This window comes from Xyrauchen texanus, chromosome 34, assembly GCF_025860055.1.
Source record: "Xyrauchen texanus isolate HMW12.3.18 chromosome 34, RBS_HiC_50CHRs, whole genome shotgun sequence".
NCBI lineage: Eukaryota > Metazoa > Chordata > Actinopteri > Cypriniformes > Catostomidae > Xyrauchen > Xyrauchen texanus.
The window spans coordinates 32,696,567-32,715,272 of record NC_068309.1 but is presented as its reverse complement, the minus strand read 5'-3'; the positions used below and the strand labels follow the sequence as shown (position 1 = coordinate 32,715,272).

Below are 18,706 nucleotides of genomic sequence, written 5' to 3'. Positions count from 1 at the left end.
CAAGATGTGACACAACCAAAGTGAGACGCTCCAAAAGTGTCCATCTGATGCATGTATGCATAGACGCATCCTTAGAAGAGCCCTTATAATAACTCTATCTCGGACAGCCATAAAAGCTATGGAATATCGGCCGTGATTGTTTAATGGACTGTCTAGTGATATGGAAATAAACAATATATTGCCTTCACTTTTTGTATTGCCTATTCAATGTTTGACTCATCTGACTCTCACTCTCTCTCTTTCTCTTTCTCCTTCTCTCTCTCTCTCTTTATATACTATTTTATTACTTAAATATAATTGGCACCACGAGGACTTAGAGTGCATTCAAAATTGGGGAGAAAAGGGGAGAGAAAAAAGAGAGAGAGAAAAAAGAAAACAATAAGCTGTCTACATTCAAACTAAGATGGACCCTCATAAGTGACTGTTTTGAAATGCTTTACAAAGGTATCAACAACATAAACGGTAGTCATTGGAGACTTGACTCATAATTGTTATCAACAGAGGTTAACGTTAGCGTGTTGCTAAGCTATCAACGTGTTTTCACTTGCATCAGCTTGCATGTTTAGCATATTCAGTTTGTAAAAATTGCCAAATAAAAAAAACATGTGGCTTTATAGTGCTGATACTTTACAGATTCGTGATGACCATCTTTTGACAGTGCCTCACCTGAGTTAGTAGATGACATGAAGTGATGGCCTAAGCCCTGAGGTGTTGATATTATTTACTACTTTGAGTTATTATGATGACCTACAATGGCACAAGTTGAGCCTGAACTCTTTTTTTACTCCAACTTACAATGTTGTTCTCCAACTGGATCACTTGTTTCGCTAGTTTTTACATTACTTCTCAGGGAGACCGAAACCAGAAAACAGTCCAACAGTAATCAGAATCATTATTGTGTCTCCCAGTGGTTGGTCAGGAAAACTGTGGATGAAGATAACATATAGCTCACAAAAATTTTGGGTAAATTCTAATATAGCTAACTTTTTATCGATACTTTTCACTATTAAATGTAAAGTTTTAAGAATAAATATTTATCTTGCCTTGTCGGCCATCTTGGAATTGCTTTTTTTTCCACTAAGCTTGATGCAGTTCTTTATAGGATTAAATTTCTCTGAAAATCAGAATTTTGTCAAAACAATGGATCTTAGGAGTAATTGTAATTTTGCTGCCTACCTTTTTGAACAACCTTTTGGAATAAGATAGCTTGGTTGCTCACTAGGTTTTGGAACAGAGCAGAATATAACTGACTGTTTGTTAGGAAGGATACGATTTAATAAAAAAAAAAAGTGTGAGGTGCGTCCTTCAATGTGAAGATGTGGCACTGTTGCACATTCTTCAGGAACGTGGGGGAGCTCGTGATACTGTTTCCAGTGGCTGCATAGCGGTTCACAATCAGTGAATACCAGACATGAAAACCCTTACAAAAATCGAGAGTTCATGGCAAATTTGCCCTGCAAAATTGTCCATTGTTGAAAAAGGTTTGCTGGAGGTTCACAACTACCAGCGAAGAGCTGCAAACACCTGGTATTAAGATGCATTTTGGGTGATACTTTTTTAAACAGGACGATGCTAAAGACAGGTGTAAACGTGGTCCAAAACATTGTGAGTTATACTATCTGTTATACTAACTGCATTCGACAGTTCGGTAGTTCAAGAGGTTGAAAACGCATGTGACCAGATTGCGCAAGTAGTGTAATCGCTCATTCGTTCAAATGCATTCGAACAGCAGAGAAGCACCACCTACTCACCTGTCAGTCAACCAATGTGTTAAAACAAGCATTCAAATTTAGCTGATTACATTCGGTTTTAAAAGGAAATAACTGTCCGTTTGGAAAATGTGAAAAAGTAAAAATAACTTTTACAGAACTTAAAAAGTAATCTTCAGTTGTCATGCCCTGCCTGCATTTAAAGTTTCTCTTTTTTATATATGTGTTAACTTATTGCATAATTTCTCGATTTCTTTTCAATCATAGCTTCTCGCATGATTCTATCCTCCCAGGAAGCATCCGATTATCTCTCCTAAAATTGGTGCTTTGGTCAACAGGGACTTTTTGGTCGGGGGAGTGCTTGTGTGACTTCATTCGAGACATTCTGTCCACAGGAAGTTGCTCTGTGGCCGGCCTGTTCCACTCCCACATGGAGACAATGGCCATTCAAAAGGGCCTATTTGTTTGGACATTCCTGTGAATAAGGTAATAATTGCAGGAGCTCTCCTGCTCTTTCATAAGAGATGATGCAACTCCAAAAAAGATACAATGAAAAAAAAGACAAAAATGGAAATGTGTGTGTGTGTGTGTGTGTGTGCGTGTGTGCGTGCGTGCGTGCGTGTGTGTGTATGTGTACAGTTTTTAGTGAGTGTGTATCTGGAAACATTGACAATGTAAAGGGAAGGAGATGTCTGGGTCATACTTGGTATGCTTGGCATTCACCATAAATAGGGCCACGACTCAGTGCTACTTGTTTGTTTTTAGAATGAGGCTATTTTAATTCCAATGGGATTCTATCTAGAGAATGACTGGAAAGGGAAAAAGGAAGTGTTGATGGAAGTTAAACCAACAACATCCAGAGGCCACAGTCTTTTATGGATGACGGGCCCACGGATGTGCTATTATGTCGAAAAAAGGTGGGTGTGAGTGTTAAATGCTGCGATGAGCTTTTTCCATGAGGACACTGACATAATTTAATCCTCACTGGTATGCAATAGCTTCACAGATTTTTGTGATAAATAATATTGTGCTCCAAATAATAAAGATGGACTTTTGAAGAAATATTTTTGGAAGTACTGTCTTATGGCAAATCTGTACCTCAATGGAAAATGAATCATTGTAATTTATCCTTCAGAGTTGGTCTTAAAAGCTGTATTCATCCTTACTGTTTGTGCCCATTTCAGAGACTAAAGATATAAAACAAAAAATTAAACATAATTATAATTGTGTTTCTTATACATAAATGTAGTTATAATACTATAATCACCTCTAGATAAATAAATAACTGCAATAATATAATAAATGCCACCATCTACAAACATTCCCAATGAGGTACTTTGTGATTTGTGACCACATGGCAAAGTTCATATTTTGGGTGCAACCTCTGCACTCACTAATGAACCCCCTGGAGTTCCTTCACAAACCCCAAGGGGTTCACAAACCCCCGTTTGGGAAACCCTGGTCTGGAGAATGATTACATGCAGCACAAATCTTTGGTTTTGAAAACTAGAAGGCCTGGATCCTAATAAGCTGTTCTTTGAGGCCCTACCGCAAGCATGCAAGGCATACCATAAAGAAATTCTCCCCCCCAACCTCATAGTTTTTGCAGCCGCTCGGGACGTTGCAAAGTGCTTGAGCAGATGGAAAGCAGTCTTTAATTACAGTGGAATCAGCTGACCGACATGCATCCCCTCTTTCCGTCCTGGATGTACAGAGGTAGCATAACAGCGAGGTAAAAAAGTGAAGGCGGATGCACAAACACAAACAAAAGTGCACACATATTCACACAAAACAACAAAGTCATCAATAAACGTTCCAGTTAGTAGGGAGGGGAACTTACTGGTTCCAGTTTTGATTCCACTTCACGATTTTAGTTTTTATGTAACAGTGAGTGTGTATTATTAGCTTCTGTACCACTAATGGCACCACATGCAAAAATAATGATTGTTTTTCCAAATAGGTTTCCCTCAAACACGTTTTATATTGACTGGACAAAAAGATAGTCCCACCCCAAACTTACGCCATTGGTTGACCCAGTGTTGTGCGACTTCATTCGAGACATTCCGTCCAAAGAAAGTTGCTCTGTGGCCGGCCTGTTCCACTCCCACATGGAGACAATGGCCACTTCAAAACGGCCTATTTGTTTGGACATTCCTGTATATAAGGCAATAATTGCAGGAGCTCTCCTGTCCGGAGTCCAGATCGGCAGAAGAATGCAGAAATTCAAGAACCGTTGATGGAACCAAACATCATGAAAATCACTCGTTTCCAATATATATATATATATATATATATATATATATATACCGGCTTTGAATAAGAAGAGTTTAAAGACTCCTCAACAGCAGGGATGTGTGTGTGTGTGTGTGTGTGTGTGTGTGTGTGTGTGTGTGTGTGTGTGTGTGTGTGTGTGTGTGTGTGCGCTTGAGCTAGTGAAGGAGTGTTTGTACAATTTATGGAGGATTTGTCTTCCGCTCTGACAGGGGTCTGTCAAAGTGCTTTATAATGCTGGTATCTTGGCTGCAGTTACGCTGAGGGAGTCCCAGAGGAAGCTGATGCTTGTTCAGTTTACAGTGAATGGCTCCCTTCCTGCTCTGACCGTGGCCCCAAAGGCTGGAGGCCAGGGTGCAGCGCTGTGTGTGTGTGTCTGTGTGTGTGCTTGAGTTCTCCCGTGTGCTTGTGTGGGTGGATTTGCAACCGTACATCTGTTTGTTTGGTGTGTTCGTGTTTTTGTGTGTTTGTCGTTAAACCCCGCAGATTTGCACGCTAAAAAATACATTTCTGCATTTTTCTTCGCTGCCTGTTGCTTTTCTATTTAACAGTTTACAGAAAGGGGTCTCATTTCCTACTAATACTGCTGCAATTGGCCATTTGTTTTAGTTGTCTTTCCACACCTGCTCACCTTTATATGAGCAAATTATTCAGCCCACCATCTGCATTACTGCCTATTATATACCATATATCAAAATAATTAAAGCTGTTACAATGAAACTCTTACCAGAGAGTATCACTAATATATTCTGGGGTTTTTTTCTGGAGTGCTGAAAATTTCTCCCTAAGTCAGCTGAAAAGAGTCTAATTACACCCATTGCTGCCATCTGCTGGAGAAAGAGAAAGCTGTGTGGAGCTGCAGGCATTGCTCCAAAAAGGGGCAGGAGCTCCAAACCTCCATTAAAGATATAGGGAGCCCTTTACCTAACCCTTCCCCTAACATCAGGTCAGTGGAAGTTGTGCCCCTTTTGGAGATAGCGCAACCAACTTTTGGAGTAAAACAGCCACTTCTGGATTAACCCCACCCCCATTTTGAGGTCTCCGTTCTGCAATTACAGGTGAAACTCGAAAAATTAGAATATCGTGCAAAAGTTAATTAATTTCAGCAATTCAACTTAAAAGGTGAAACTAATATATTATATAGACTCATTACAAGCAAAGTAAGATATTTCAAGCCTTTATTTGATATAATTTTGATGATTATGGCTTACAGCTTATGAAAACCCCAAATTCAGAATCTCAGAAAATTAGAATATTACATGAAATCAATAAAAAAAAAGGATTTTAAATACAGAAATACAGAAGCTGTGTTACACTCCAAACATATATAGAGTGCAACAAGCCTGATTTTTCATAAAATCCTTGATAAGAGTTGTAACCCATTATACCAAACCAAATAGCTCCAAGGTAAATCACAACATCACAACTTTGATTTGAAGCAAAAAATTATTTTAAAATCAGACGAAAAGACAAGACTGTGTACTTAATGTCTTTAATGATGGAAAGAACTACAATCCCATGAAGCATTACAAATGACAAAATTGAATTAAAAAAGCTGGAAAAATACATAGCTATTGATTTTAATATAGAAATGAAACATGTTCACATGATAGGTGGGTGGCAGCGGTTCCTCTACCTCCTGGTGGGCAGCAATGTCTCCTCCGCTTCCCTGGTGGATGGCGGCAGCGAGTTCTCCAAGACAGCATGCCTCCCCTCCTTTCCCGGGTTTTGGCACCAAAGTAACGCGGTTCAAGGATGGGATAGGAGGAGGCGGGGACCGGCGTAATCAACGTAAAATGTTAATGACTAAAAGGAACTTAAATATAACATAAAACACATAGACACGCGCACACACAACAGTCGCATGTCTCTCTCTCTCGCGCTGGCATTCCCAGATCTTCCTTTATCGCTCTCCCGCTGATTGGACCACTCAGCGCTGGGTGTGCATCCTCAACAATCAGAATGGGGAAAAAAATTGATCTCAATGATTTGAACTGTGGAATGATTGCTGGTGTCCGATGGATATATATATATATATATATATATATATACTTTTTTCTCCTCTGTGTTACACAGATTATTGCATCGATCTCAAAGCACCGCTTATCAAGAACAACCAACAACTAACGATGTCCGGCTTCGCCAGCCGGAGATCACTAAATATAATGTTAAAGAGGTGTGTGAATTTGCAAAAACAATGTCAGACACTGTAATATGCTCTGGTCCCCTCCCTGCTCGTTGTGGTGACAAGGTTTATAGTAGATTAGTAACACTAAATGGCTGGATGTCTGAGTGGTGTCTGAAGAATAAAATAGGATTTATAGACCATTGGAAGAGTTTTTGGGGTAGACCTGACCTGCTAAAGAGAGACAGACTCCATCCCTCCAGGGAAGGTGCCACTCTCCTCTCTAGTAATTTGGCTAATAGGGGCCCAGTTCAGGAAGCAGACAAACTGGTTAATCCGAACGTCTGCTAGCTGCCTTGAGACGTCACACAGGTCACATAAACTACAAGACATAGAGACAGTATATCCTAGATATCTCATAGAGACTGTGTCTGTTCCCCAAACTACCAACCACAAAACCATCACTAAATCATTTAGAAAAAATTGAATAAGGTCAAACTTGAACAAAACAAACAAATTAATGATAAACATAGGGCTACTAAACATTAGATATCTTTCTACCAAAGCACTAATTATTAATGCAATTATTACAGATCATAGTTTGGATGCGCTCTGTTTGACTGAAACCTGGCTTAAACCGGATGAATATATTAGTTTAATAGAATCTTCCCCCAGGTTATTGTTATAAACATGAGCCTCGTCTAAAGGGTCGAGGAGGAGGTGTTGCTACAATTTACAGTGAAGTTTTTGGTGTTACTCAGAGGACAGGATATAAATGTAAGTCTTTTGAACTAATAATGCTTAATGTGACACCGTCAGATATAAATTAAAAAACAATGTCGTCTTTTACCCTTGCTACAGTGTATAGATCAACCGGGCCTTATTCTGATTTCTTTGGTGAATTTGCAAATTTTTTATCAGATCTTGTAGTTATTGTAGATAGGGAATTAATTGTTGGTGACTTCAACATTCACATATAATGAAAATGATACACTGGAATTAGCATTTATCGATATTCTCAACTCTCAGACAAAATGTAACAGGACCAACTCATTGCCATAATCATACTCTAGATTTAATTCTATCATATGGAGTTGATGTTGATATTATAGATATTCTGCAGCAGTGTTGACATCTTGGATCATTACCTCGTTTCTTGTATACTGTGATCAGCTAATGTTGCTCAATCTACACCACGCTATCATTCAGGTAGAACTATTCTTTCAACCACTAAAGATAGCTTCATTAATAATCTTCCAGATCTATTTCATACACTCAATAAACCCCAAAGCCCAGAAGAACTTGATGAAATAACAAAAAATATAAATGCAGTCTTCTCTAGCACTCTTGATAGTGTTCACTTCGATTAAAGAAAATTAAAGTAATAAGCCCTGCACCATGGTACAATGATCTGCTCTCAAGTCAGCAGCTCGGAAAATTAAGCACATGTGGAAGAATACAAAATTAGAAGTATTTTGTGGTGCATGGAAGGATAGTGTCTGTAGCTACAGACATACACTAAATGCTGCCAGGTCAGCATATTTTAGTAAACTCATAGAAAATAACCACAACAATCTTAGGTGTTTATTCAGTACTGTGTATAAATTGGTTAGGAATAAAGCCTCAACAGAACCAGATATTATGTCACAGCACAAGAGTAATGACTTCATTAACTTCTTTACAGATAAAATTGAAATAATCAGAAATAAAATTGGAATTATGCAATCATCTGTCATAGCACCTCAGAAAACAGTGTCTAATAATTTTCCTCACGTGCAACTTCAATCCTTCATTGTCATAGGTCATGAAGAGCTAACAAAACTTATCGAAACATAAAAAAACCACAACATGTTTGTTAGATCCAATACCATCTAAGCTCTTAAAAGAGGTATCTCCTGTAATTTCAGAACCTCTTCTTAATATTACTAACTCGTCTCTATGCTTAGGACATGCCAGTTATCAAACTGCTTATTAAGAAGCCACAACTTAATAATGGAGAACTGGCTAATTATAGACTGATTTCAAATCTCCTGTTTATGTTGAAAGTACTAGAAAAGGTAGTATCCTCCCAAATATGTTCATTTCTGCAGAGAAATAGTATATACGAAGAATTTCAGTCAGGATTTAGGCCTCATCACAGTACAGAGACTGCACTTATCAGAGTTACAAATGACTTGCATTTCTCTTCTAGTGCTTTTAGATCTTAGTGCTGCATTCAACACGATAGATCACAACATTCTCTTGAATAGGCTAGAGAATTATGTTGGCATTTGTGGAGTTGCATTGGGTTTAGGTCATATTTAGCAGACTGTAAATGAGGAATTGTCAAACCAAACAAAAGTAAAATATGGAGTGCCACAGGGATCAGTTTTAGGGCCTCTGCTTTTCTCCTTGTATGTGCTTCCCCTGGGAGATATTATCAGGAATCGTGGAATGAGTTTCCACTGCTATGCCGACGATACATAACTTTATATTTCTTCAAAACCTGATGAAATGTTAAAATTCTCCAAATTAGCAGAGTGTATCAATGAAATTGATTGAGATTGGATGGCTAGAAATTTCCTTCTACTCAATTCTGACAAAACAGAGGTACTAATTATTGGACCAAAAACCTCTAAAAATAAGCCACTACAATATATATTTGATACCGATCTGTCCTTTGAAATCTGTGTTTGTAGAACAGCATTCTTCCACCCTTATGCTCTTTGTTGCTAATGACGAAAAACGAATTAATGCGTTTTTGTATTATTTAAAAAATTCTGTTAACTACTTACAAAGCTTTGAATGGTCTAGCTTAAGTGACCTTAAGTGACCTTCTACCAAACGCAAAACTCTGGCCTGTTAATAGTTCCTAGAATATCAAAAACCACAGAAGGCGGTAGATCCTTTTCATATTTGGCTCCTAAACTATGGAATAGTCTCCCTAACACTGTTCGAGATGCAGACACACTCCCTCAGTTGAAGTATAGACTAAAGACTTGTCTATTTAGCCAGGCATACACCTAATTTATCCTCCAGCCCATATTTAGGCTGCTTTAGTTTAGTCTGCCGGAACCAGAAACCAGAAACATTGATCATGATCTATAACTCTGCAAAAAATTGAAAGGCATCTATGCTTATATTATTTAATTTGTTTCCCTGTATCATCCTCGGGACTCCTATCCTGAGGTCACCAGAACCGGCTGGATCCAGCTCCATTCCTGCTTCGTGTTGGACTCTTCTGCTATGTGTCGCTGTGTGAGCCGGTTCCAGCCAAACATCACTTCAGTCTATTATGATGGACTTCAGAGGATGAACTGATGCCAACTCCAACCATAAGACATGGGATACTTAATTTGCCATTGTCTGAACCTTGGACTTAGGATGGACCTCACCGAACCTCACTGAAATTACCGGCCAGGTTGAACTGCGATGCACCTCACTGATCTCTGCCTGCATCACCACGGTCTATTGGTGGACTACACTCTTATAATGTAATGCATAGACTATCAATTGCCAACAAATGCCTTCGTCAGCCAATTAACAAGGACAATTGCATCAATGTGAACTTCTGCAGTTAATCCAGGATGGACTTCAAAGACATTAGTCATTAATCTTACAGTTCATACAACATTTAGTTAGTTTAATAATCTTAAACTATAAATAAGTAATATTTACATTATATTCGTGATGTTAGTCAGAGGGGAACTGGCACCCACAGTGAGTCAGGTTTCTCCCAAGGTTATATTTCTCCATTAATCAACATCTTAAGGAGTTTTGTGTTCTTTGCCACAGTTGCATTCAGCTTTCTCACTCTGGTTATTAATACAATTATTATTTAATTACTTATTTTTAAACACGATTAACAATTGTATTTTATCTAATTACACAATGATGATTCATCGACATTATAGACATTACAGTTTTATCTTACAAAGTAAGATATTTCAAGCCTTTATTTGATATAATTTTGATGATTATGGCTTACAGCTTATGAAAACCCCAAATTCAGAATCTCAGAAAATTAGAATATTACATGAAATCAATAAAAAAAAAAACTTGGTTTGGGCCCCTTTTGCATTAATTACTGCCTCAATGCGGCGTGGCATGGATGCTATCAGCCTGTGGCACTGCTGAGGTGTTATGGAAAACCAAGATGCTTCAATAGCGGCCTTCAGCTCTTCTGCATTGTTTGGTTTCATGTCTCTCATCTTTCTCTTGGCAATGCCCCATAGATTCTCTATGGGGTTCAGGTCAGGCGAGTTTGCTGGCCAATCAAGCACAGTAATACCATGGTCACTGAACCAGGTTTTGGTACTTTTGGCAGTGTGGGCAGGTGCCAAGTCCTGCTGGAAAATGAAGTCAGCATCTGCTGAAGGAAGCATGAAGTGCTCTAAAATGTCCCGGTAGACGGCTGCGTTGACTCTGGACTTAATAAAGCACAGTGGACCAACACCAGCCGATGACATTGCTCCCCAAACCAACACAGACTGTGGAAACTTCACACTGGACTTCAAGCATCTTGGATTGTGTGCCTCTCCATTCTTCCTCCAGACTCTGGGACCTTGGTTTCCAAATGAGATGCAAAATTTGCTCTCATCAGAAAAGAGGACTTTGGACCACTGAGCAACAGACCAGTTCTTTTTTTCTTTAGCCCAGGTAAGACGTTTGACATTTGAAGCCCATGTCCAGGACCAGTCTGTGTGTGGTGGCTCTTGATGCAGTAACTCCAGCCTCAGTCCACTCCTTGTGAAGCTCCCCACACATTTGAATGGCCTTTTCCTGACAACCCTCTCCAGGCTACGGTCATCCCTGCTGCTTGTGCACCTTTTTCTTCCACACTTTTCCCTTCCACTTAACTTTCTATTAATGTGCTTTGATACAGCACTTTGAGAACATCCAACTTCTTTTGCAATTACCTTTTGAGGCTTTCCCTCCTTGTGGAGGGTGTCAATGATGGTTTTCTGCACAACTGTCAGGTCAGCAGTCTTCCCCATGATTGTGAATTCAACTGAACCAGACTGAGAGACCATTTAAAGGCTCAGGAACCCTTTGCAGGTGTTTAGCTGATTAGAGTGGGACACTTTGAGCCTACAATACTGAACCTTTTCACAATATTCAAATTTTCTGAGATTCTGAATTTGGGGTTTTCATAAGCTGTAAGCCATAATCATCAAAATTATATCAAATAAAGGCTTGAAATATCTTACTTTGCTTGTAATGAGTCTATATAATATATTAGTGTCACCTTTTAAGTTGAATTACTGAAATTAATGACTTTTGCACGATATTCTAATTTTTCGAGTTTCACCTGTATATAGTTTGAGGGTGAAGGAAGACTGACTCGATTGCATCATTCACAGTGCGTCAAGAGAGTGGGAAGTTGATGCTGGACTTGTTTGGTGGACTTTGTTGGCCACAGTTCTCAGATTGGTGGATTATGGGCAGTGTAGTTTGTTTTCTTCCGAAACAGACTGTTGCCTCTATTGTCAGGCAACATCAAAGGTATGCCATTGAAATTAAAGGTATTAGCATTATCTCTTTCGCATTCTAATAATTAAATAATTTTTAACATTTATCAAAAATGTACCTATTGACAAGCTTTAAGGAATTACAATCTTTTAAGTTGTTTTAACTTACCTACTTTGACCTTCTGTGACAAAATGCCCCTACATGCTCTAAATCAGAGATCTTCTAGACCAAGATTACAACATCTGCACTTTTACCATACAAGAGAGCTTAGTTGTCAACTAGCGTGTTACCACAGTAAGTCACAATTTGTGGATGCCATACAAAAGAATGGGGAGAGCCGTAAACAAACACCTACCTGACGCAAAATTGTCCGTGTCTACTCTTGTAAAACAGCAGATTATACCATAGTAAACTCCACACATAATTCATATAGTTGAGTTTTATTGCCTTTTATTAAGTGTTAAATTATTTAAAAAAAAAAAAAAGTATTATTATAATTATCATTGAATAAATCACAGTATTTTCACAGTGAAGCCACAGGCCACAATAGATATATTTCAATTCTCACGAAAATCATAAATAGTTATTTGGGCAAACTGTGTTATACAGTATACAGTATATTTACATAAGAGAAGATTAGACATTACATTTCTTAAGGCAGTTCTGTATTAAAGGTTCATGTGATATGAATACAGTCTTTCTCTTTATTCATACATAGGCAAAACACAGAAAATAAATACATAAAAATAAATAAAATATAGACCTATTTTAAATATAGGCATTTGACATAACCAGAGTATATTATGGCATCAAAGCATAGTTTTCTCCTAATATTGTATCATGTAGTGTATGATACAGCTAAAACATTATTGTATGCTGCCATCCACTGGCATTGGCAGGAAGTAGATTGCATTTTGGCCTTTGTGTGTTTTGGAGCCATTCTTCATTCGCCCGTTCTTCTTGACCCCAACATACCAGTCTCCGTTCTCCTGGTACCTCTGTGAATGGTAGGTGTTGTAGTTATTCTCCTCTATGTTCTCAATAAAGTAACACTCCTCATTCAACAAGGCCTGAAACACAAGCATTGCATGTTATAAAGTAATTTACAACCATCTTTTAACGAATCACAGTTCATTTTGCTTGCACTTGGGTCTTTAGAATTCTAGCTTCTTTTACTCCATTCATTGGAAGTGAAATATTCATTTCATATGAATACTTTTTCATTTGATTCATTTATTCAAATAACATTCGAATACCAAAACTTACAGTCCCATATAATTTTCCACATTTGTCCATGGCCAGGTATAGTTCAGTCTCATGACCCCTGATGGCCACCACTCCTGCCTTGACTGCTTTCACCTTCAGAAGAGCTGCATTACAAGTTATTGAACATAAAATAAGAAACAAAATTATGAAAACAATATTCCATCTGCTTGTCAAAGAAAGCTATCTGTTAGTCCAGGTACACAAATGAGTGTTTTCTCCAGCAGTGGTTTCAATGTTTCTATGCTTCCTGCTACAGGGGCATGTTGTCACAAAAGGTCAGCTTGTGTTCAAAAATTTGATGGAATATTTGTACTTTTAAAAGACTAAAAAGCTATGTAGTCTCTCAGTTATGAAGAGGAAATAAAAATGCATGCACAACAATTATACAAAAATAAGACAATGGCATTAGCTTTAGATTAAGTATAGCCTAGTATAGGCACTTTGCATTATAGTGTCTCTGTAATACTGACTGTAAACGTCGTTATCTTGACGACTCGCGTCCACAGTCCCGTTAGGTTGGATCCGGAGATGGTATCCTCCATTCTTACTGTACAGTTTTTGGAGAGGATTATTTTTAGGATCTTTCTGATCGATAGTCATCTGTCCGAATGTGAAAACGGTGATATCGCCCTCGGTCATTGTGTAGAGTGCAGCTGTGGGGTGCGCTGTGAACATGAACACCCCCTGAGACTGTAATGGAACAGTCCACTGCCAATGGGCGGTAATCGCACCCAACTAGCACTTATAACGAGCAAGTGTCATTTAACCTCCTTCACTCCGTCTTATTATAACCGGCAAAATTGATTCTGGTATTTTTGTAAACATAATTATATTGTCAGGTACATAAGAAGCATTTTGCAAATAATGTATTTAGAAGAAAAACAATCTGTCATCATAAAATTCTGCTCTGTTTTATTCTATTCTATTAATACGATCATATTTGTTATCATAGATAATGCATATTTAAGACATATCTAGATATATACTAAAAAAACATAACTACTAAACTATGAAAACACAGAAAAGTGTTCAAAGTGTTCTGATTGGCTGAACAAAGTATGTGTCCGGCATGTGGTCAAATACTTTTTTCTTCTTCTGCTGTTAATATTCTAGTGCTGTTTCTGAGACCGGTTTTAGGGAGAATGAACATTTAACATTTTCTGCATACCATCCATTAAAAAAAAAAAAATGGTTTACAGCACCTTTAACTAATATGAAATTAACTATTTTTTCCAGGCAATACTGGTAAAGTGGGACACTTAATTTACTGTATTTATTTATTTATTTGTTTTTCAAAAACAAGCTAGACAGGGACCTCGACTTGAATATAGTTTATTGTATGTATTTATTTTTGTTTGCAACATAATATGGCATACAGATTCAAATATCCACTTGTTCAACTGACAAATAAGAGGTCATTGTACTATAATAACATTCTGCAAGTTTCAGAACTGTAAAGTTCCTCCTTAAAAGAAAAATAGCATTTATTTTAACCAAGCTGCAAAATGGCTTGTCTGGAATTATATGTTCAGCTCATATCATAACAGTAATAATACAATTCAAGCTTTGCAAAGGAACTGTTATTGAATGATGGGGCAATTCAAAACACTTTGATGCTATCACAGTAATGTGAGTATAACAGATTAATTCATTAATGTTTCAAACTGTTTGATAGTTTATGTTGCTGACTCCCTTTTTACACCGGGCATGTCCATTGCACCAACGCAACGGCTTGAGGCTGTCTTCACTGGGCGCATCATCACAAACTTTCTAAACCATTTATTTGTGTTGTTGGCAGTAGTAGTGCCACCGTGTGCAGCAAAGAATGGAACGGGACATTTGTTTACTGCCGACGCAATGCGCCATGCCCCAACAGACGCTTTCATTGTGCCTCTTGCGTCCAGTGTAGACAGGGTTTGACTGTTAACAGTCGTGCTTGAGATGAACAGTTTAATATTTTCAGATGCAATGTGTTGGATGTGCATTATGTGTAAACACTGAAATTTAGTTTTATAATGTTGTGGAGCTTGTTCATTCTCTTCAGATTGAGTTTCAAAAATGGCTGAAAATGATCAGAACAGTGGGCATTTATGTTGAAGATTTAAGGAGGCGCTTATGCCAAAATCTAGTGTTTCAGAAGGAGGTCCAGAGACAGGGTGGAAATTGATCATATATTCCTAAATTCTTACTGTCTTACTGCAAAAAAAACATTACTAACATTATCAGTGGACCTCAGGGATGATAATAAAACTATATATATATAAAAAAAGCATTTCATGGCCACTTTAAATATAAAAAAACAGGGAAACATTTATTCTGAAAAAGATAAACAGTTTAGTCAATTTATATATTATAATTTTGCGACAGTGTATAGGCTCATAGAATAAAGGAAACTCATTAACTTTTGTCTTTGTGTCATCTTGGACTTACACTAATACCTATGGTTTGGATGCAGCATAATTTAAAATAATTTCCTACATATATTGTACAATTACAATTCATGTCTTTAAGAGTTAAACCTATATAATGAGGAAAAAATTGTGTACCTTTTATTCAAATCTTTATAAAGAATATGCCTATCCAAAACACAAAGGTCCAGGTGCTCAACTATAACAAATAATTAAAAAGGGAAACATTGACACACAAAGTCAAAATGGTTTGAGAGGCTAGAGTTCCGAAACCAAGTGAGAACAAACACTACAAGAAAGTTTTCGGCTTACACCATGCCCAGTTTCCAAGCAGCCCTAGCAGCACGGACGCATTGTATTTATAGGAAATAGAGCCCTGGTGCCAGACAGCTCCCTGAAAACACCAAGCAAAGCAGCCGGTGTGAATGACGTCCCTCCACTGGGTGCAAGTGGGGTGTCATATCGCCCTATATCAGCCAGCACTCTTGTTTATATCTCTGGAACAGTTTGTGCCTTGCGTTTTTGAGTTCGGATATATCCAGGCCTCTTCTCCTTCAGTGTCTCTCTGGAGTAAACCACAGCTGTGATTGACTCGTGTTACTGTACACATTCAGGGTAAAAAAAAAAAAGTCAGCCTTAAATGTATAGTGCCTGTCACTGTCTGGTTGATAAAGTACTGTCTGAGTGTACATTAACTATACCTTAAATATAAGACAGAAAAGGTGTGTATCTAACCTGAGCACATCAGTATGTCTGTTCACTGACTTCTGAGGCATTCAAACATTTTGTCATTTCCTGGAACTCCACTGGATGAGGTCAGGTCCCTGGAAGATTCTGACCTCAACTTGCCCAGACAGTGAACTGAGTAATCAGGGTTATAGTTTCCTTACAAGACTATATTTAGACCTATTTTCCCATCTCATTGTCTTATATATTTATTTACACATCTGATTTCTCTGAACCTTTTAAATAGCAGTAAAAGTGCACTGAAAATGTAATGTATGTGCATTAAAAAATATTGGGGTCAATACTATTTGTTCTTGTGTATTTGTCTTTTTAGAACAGTGTGACATTTCAGTACCGCTAGCATCACTAAACAGGTTTCAAGAACACTCCCCTCATTTGCCAATGAAAGTTCCAAACTCACAGGATTATGTTGAGTTAACAATGCTGTGTTTGGCTGGTTGGGATGCTCAAACAAACAGAGCAACGTTTTGATAGCGTCACTGAGTCGCAGTGTTAACAGTTTCCCTGATCCGGGGAATCAACCTTAAAATGTTATACTTATAGATTATACTGCACATTAACCCTTATATGCATACCTCGGGTCTTTAGTGACCAGGGACCTTATTCCACCTCTTTTACCTCATCCATTTTTTTGGAGTTATGTCCCTTTAGTTCTCCTCAAGCCTTCTCATCAACAACAAAAAAACTATTTAAAAACTAAATGTATTCAAATTTTTTAAAGTGTATGTAGTGTCTTTAGTGACCTGATATACAGTATGTAGTGTCGCAATATAAATCTCCACTTCTATAAATTAGATTTTTATATTTTTATGATTATTTCATATCTATTTGAAATTACTATATCAGGATATCTGTTTCTGTCTTTATTATGAGACAAATGAATGTGATATTCATACATATTACTACTATATCATGTTGTTATATAATGGTAGTGAATTAACAGTTTCCCATATGCATGTAAACATAAATATATACATGTTGTTTGTTCCTCAAGGTGGTGCTATTGTTTTAGTGATTGACTCGATGTACATTTGAGATTGCATTTACATTTACATTTATGCAGACGCTTTTATCCAAAGCGACTTACAGTGCAATTATTACAGGGACAATCCCCCCAGAGCAACCTGGAGTTAAGTGTCTTGCTCAAGGACACAATGGTGGTGGCTGTGGGGTTAGAACCTGCGACCTTCTGATTAACAGCCCTGTGCTTTAGCCACTACGCCACCACCACTCCATAATTGCTCCAGATTGCTTTTTGACGAAGAAGGCCCTGGGACCAATTTTCTTTTAGGGCCCCATGGTCCAATTATCTTTTAAAGTTGAGATCTTCGCAATCGATTTTCTTTAATGTAAGTCTACTTTAATACACGTTCTGTAATTTACAGTCCGATTAATTCAAACACACAGCACGAATGTGGTCAAGAAACCATTCAACCGAAACACGGTTACTGAACAGCCACTGTTCTTAAAGAGAAAGTACCATTTTAACTTTTGTTATAAATTTGAAGTCAGAAGTTTACATACACCTTAGCCAAATACATTTAAACTCAGTTTTTCACAATTCCTGATATTTAATTGTTGAAAACATTCCCTGTCTTAGGTCAATAGTAATAGTAGAGAGAATTATTTATTTAAGTTTTTATTCCTTTTATCACATTCCCAGTGGGTAAGAAAATTACATACTCTTTGTTAGTATTTGTTAGCGTTTCCTTTAAATTGTTTAACTTTGGTCAAACATTTTAGGTAGCCTTCCACAAGCTTCTCACAATAAGTTGCTGGAAGTTTGGCCCACTGATGTAACTGAGTCAGGTTTTTAGGCCTCCTTGCTCGCACATGCTTTTTCAGTTAAGTTCAGATTGAGGTCAGGGCTTTGTGATGGCCACTCCAATACCTTGACTTTGTTGTCCTTAAGCCATTTTGCCACAACTTTGGAGGTATGTTTGTGGTTATTGTCCATTTGGAAGACCCATTTGCGACCTTGCTTTAACTTCCTCGCTTCAATATATCCACATCAATTCAATTCAATTATATTCAATTTTATTTGTATAGCGCCTTTTACAGAAGATCAGGCATTTACAGAATATAAAACTGTAATGTACATTATCTTAAGTGATCTCCGACTGGCGAAGCCAGACATCATTAGAAAATCTACGTTTAGCGTTAGCCAGCACTTGTAAATTTGATTTGATGTCAGACGCTCTGGCACTTGAAATGTAATTAACAATAATGGCTGGAGTCTCTATTTCCACATTCCTTACAATAGAATCGCCAATAACAAGGGCTGTTTCAACATGATTCTCAGTGGGTGCATCACTGAGTAGGGAGAATCGATTGTAAACCCTAACAGGAACAGGAGAGTGGTGTCTTTTTTCTGAGCGAATATGCCACCGAGATGTCACCCAAATACCCTGCTGCAGGGGCTCTACAGCCGGAACCAATGTGTTTATGTTGCTCTCTGTACTACTCGTATCTACCTGCTTCTCTTTCTCACTGACCTCCACTATCATTCGGATGCGAGTCTCTAACTCATTAACCTTCTCCGTCAGCCTGACTAATTCCTTACATTTATCACATGTGAATCCCTCACTGCTGACGGAGGAGGCTATTGTAAACATGTGACACAATGCAGGAAGAAATAACATGAGCGGCTGCCATGACTTACCACAAATTGTTTGTTGTTGTTGGTTGTTCCTGAGCGGTGAGGGTGAGGGTTTGAGATTAATGTGAAT

General features: G+C 37.9%; 1 protein-coding gene across 1 annotated transcript; it reads right to left on the bottom strand.

Annotated features, from left to right (window-relative positions):
* Positions 1–12,083: 12,083 nt before the first annotated feature.
* fgf1b (fibroblast growth factor 1b) lies at positions 12,084–13,489 on the bottom strand. Its single transcript, XM_052104695.1, has 3 exons — positions 13,293–13,489; positions 12,823–12,926; positions 12,084–12,626 (listed from the first exon to the last, which is right to left on the bottom strand). The coding sequence occupies exons 1-3, from the start codon at positions 13,459–13,461 to the stop codon at positions 12,423–12,425; spliced, it is 477 nt and encodes a 158-aa protein (XP_051960655.1). The 5' UTR covers positions 13,462–13,489; the 3' UTR covers positions 12,084–12,422.
* Between the last annotated feature and the right edge of the window lie 5,217 nt (positions 13,490–18,706).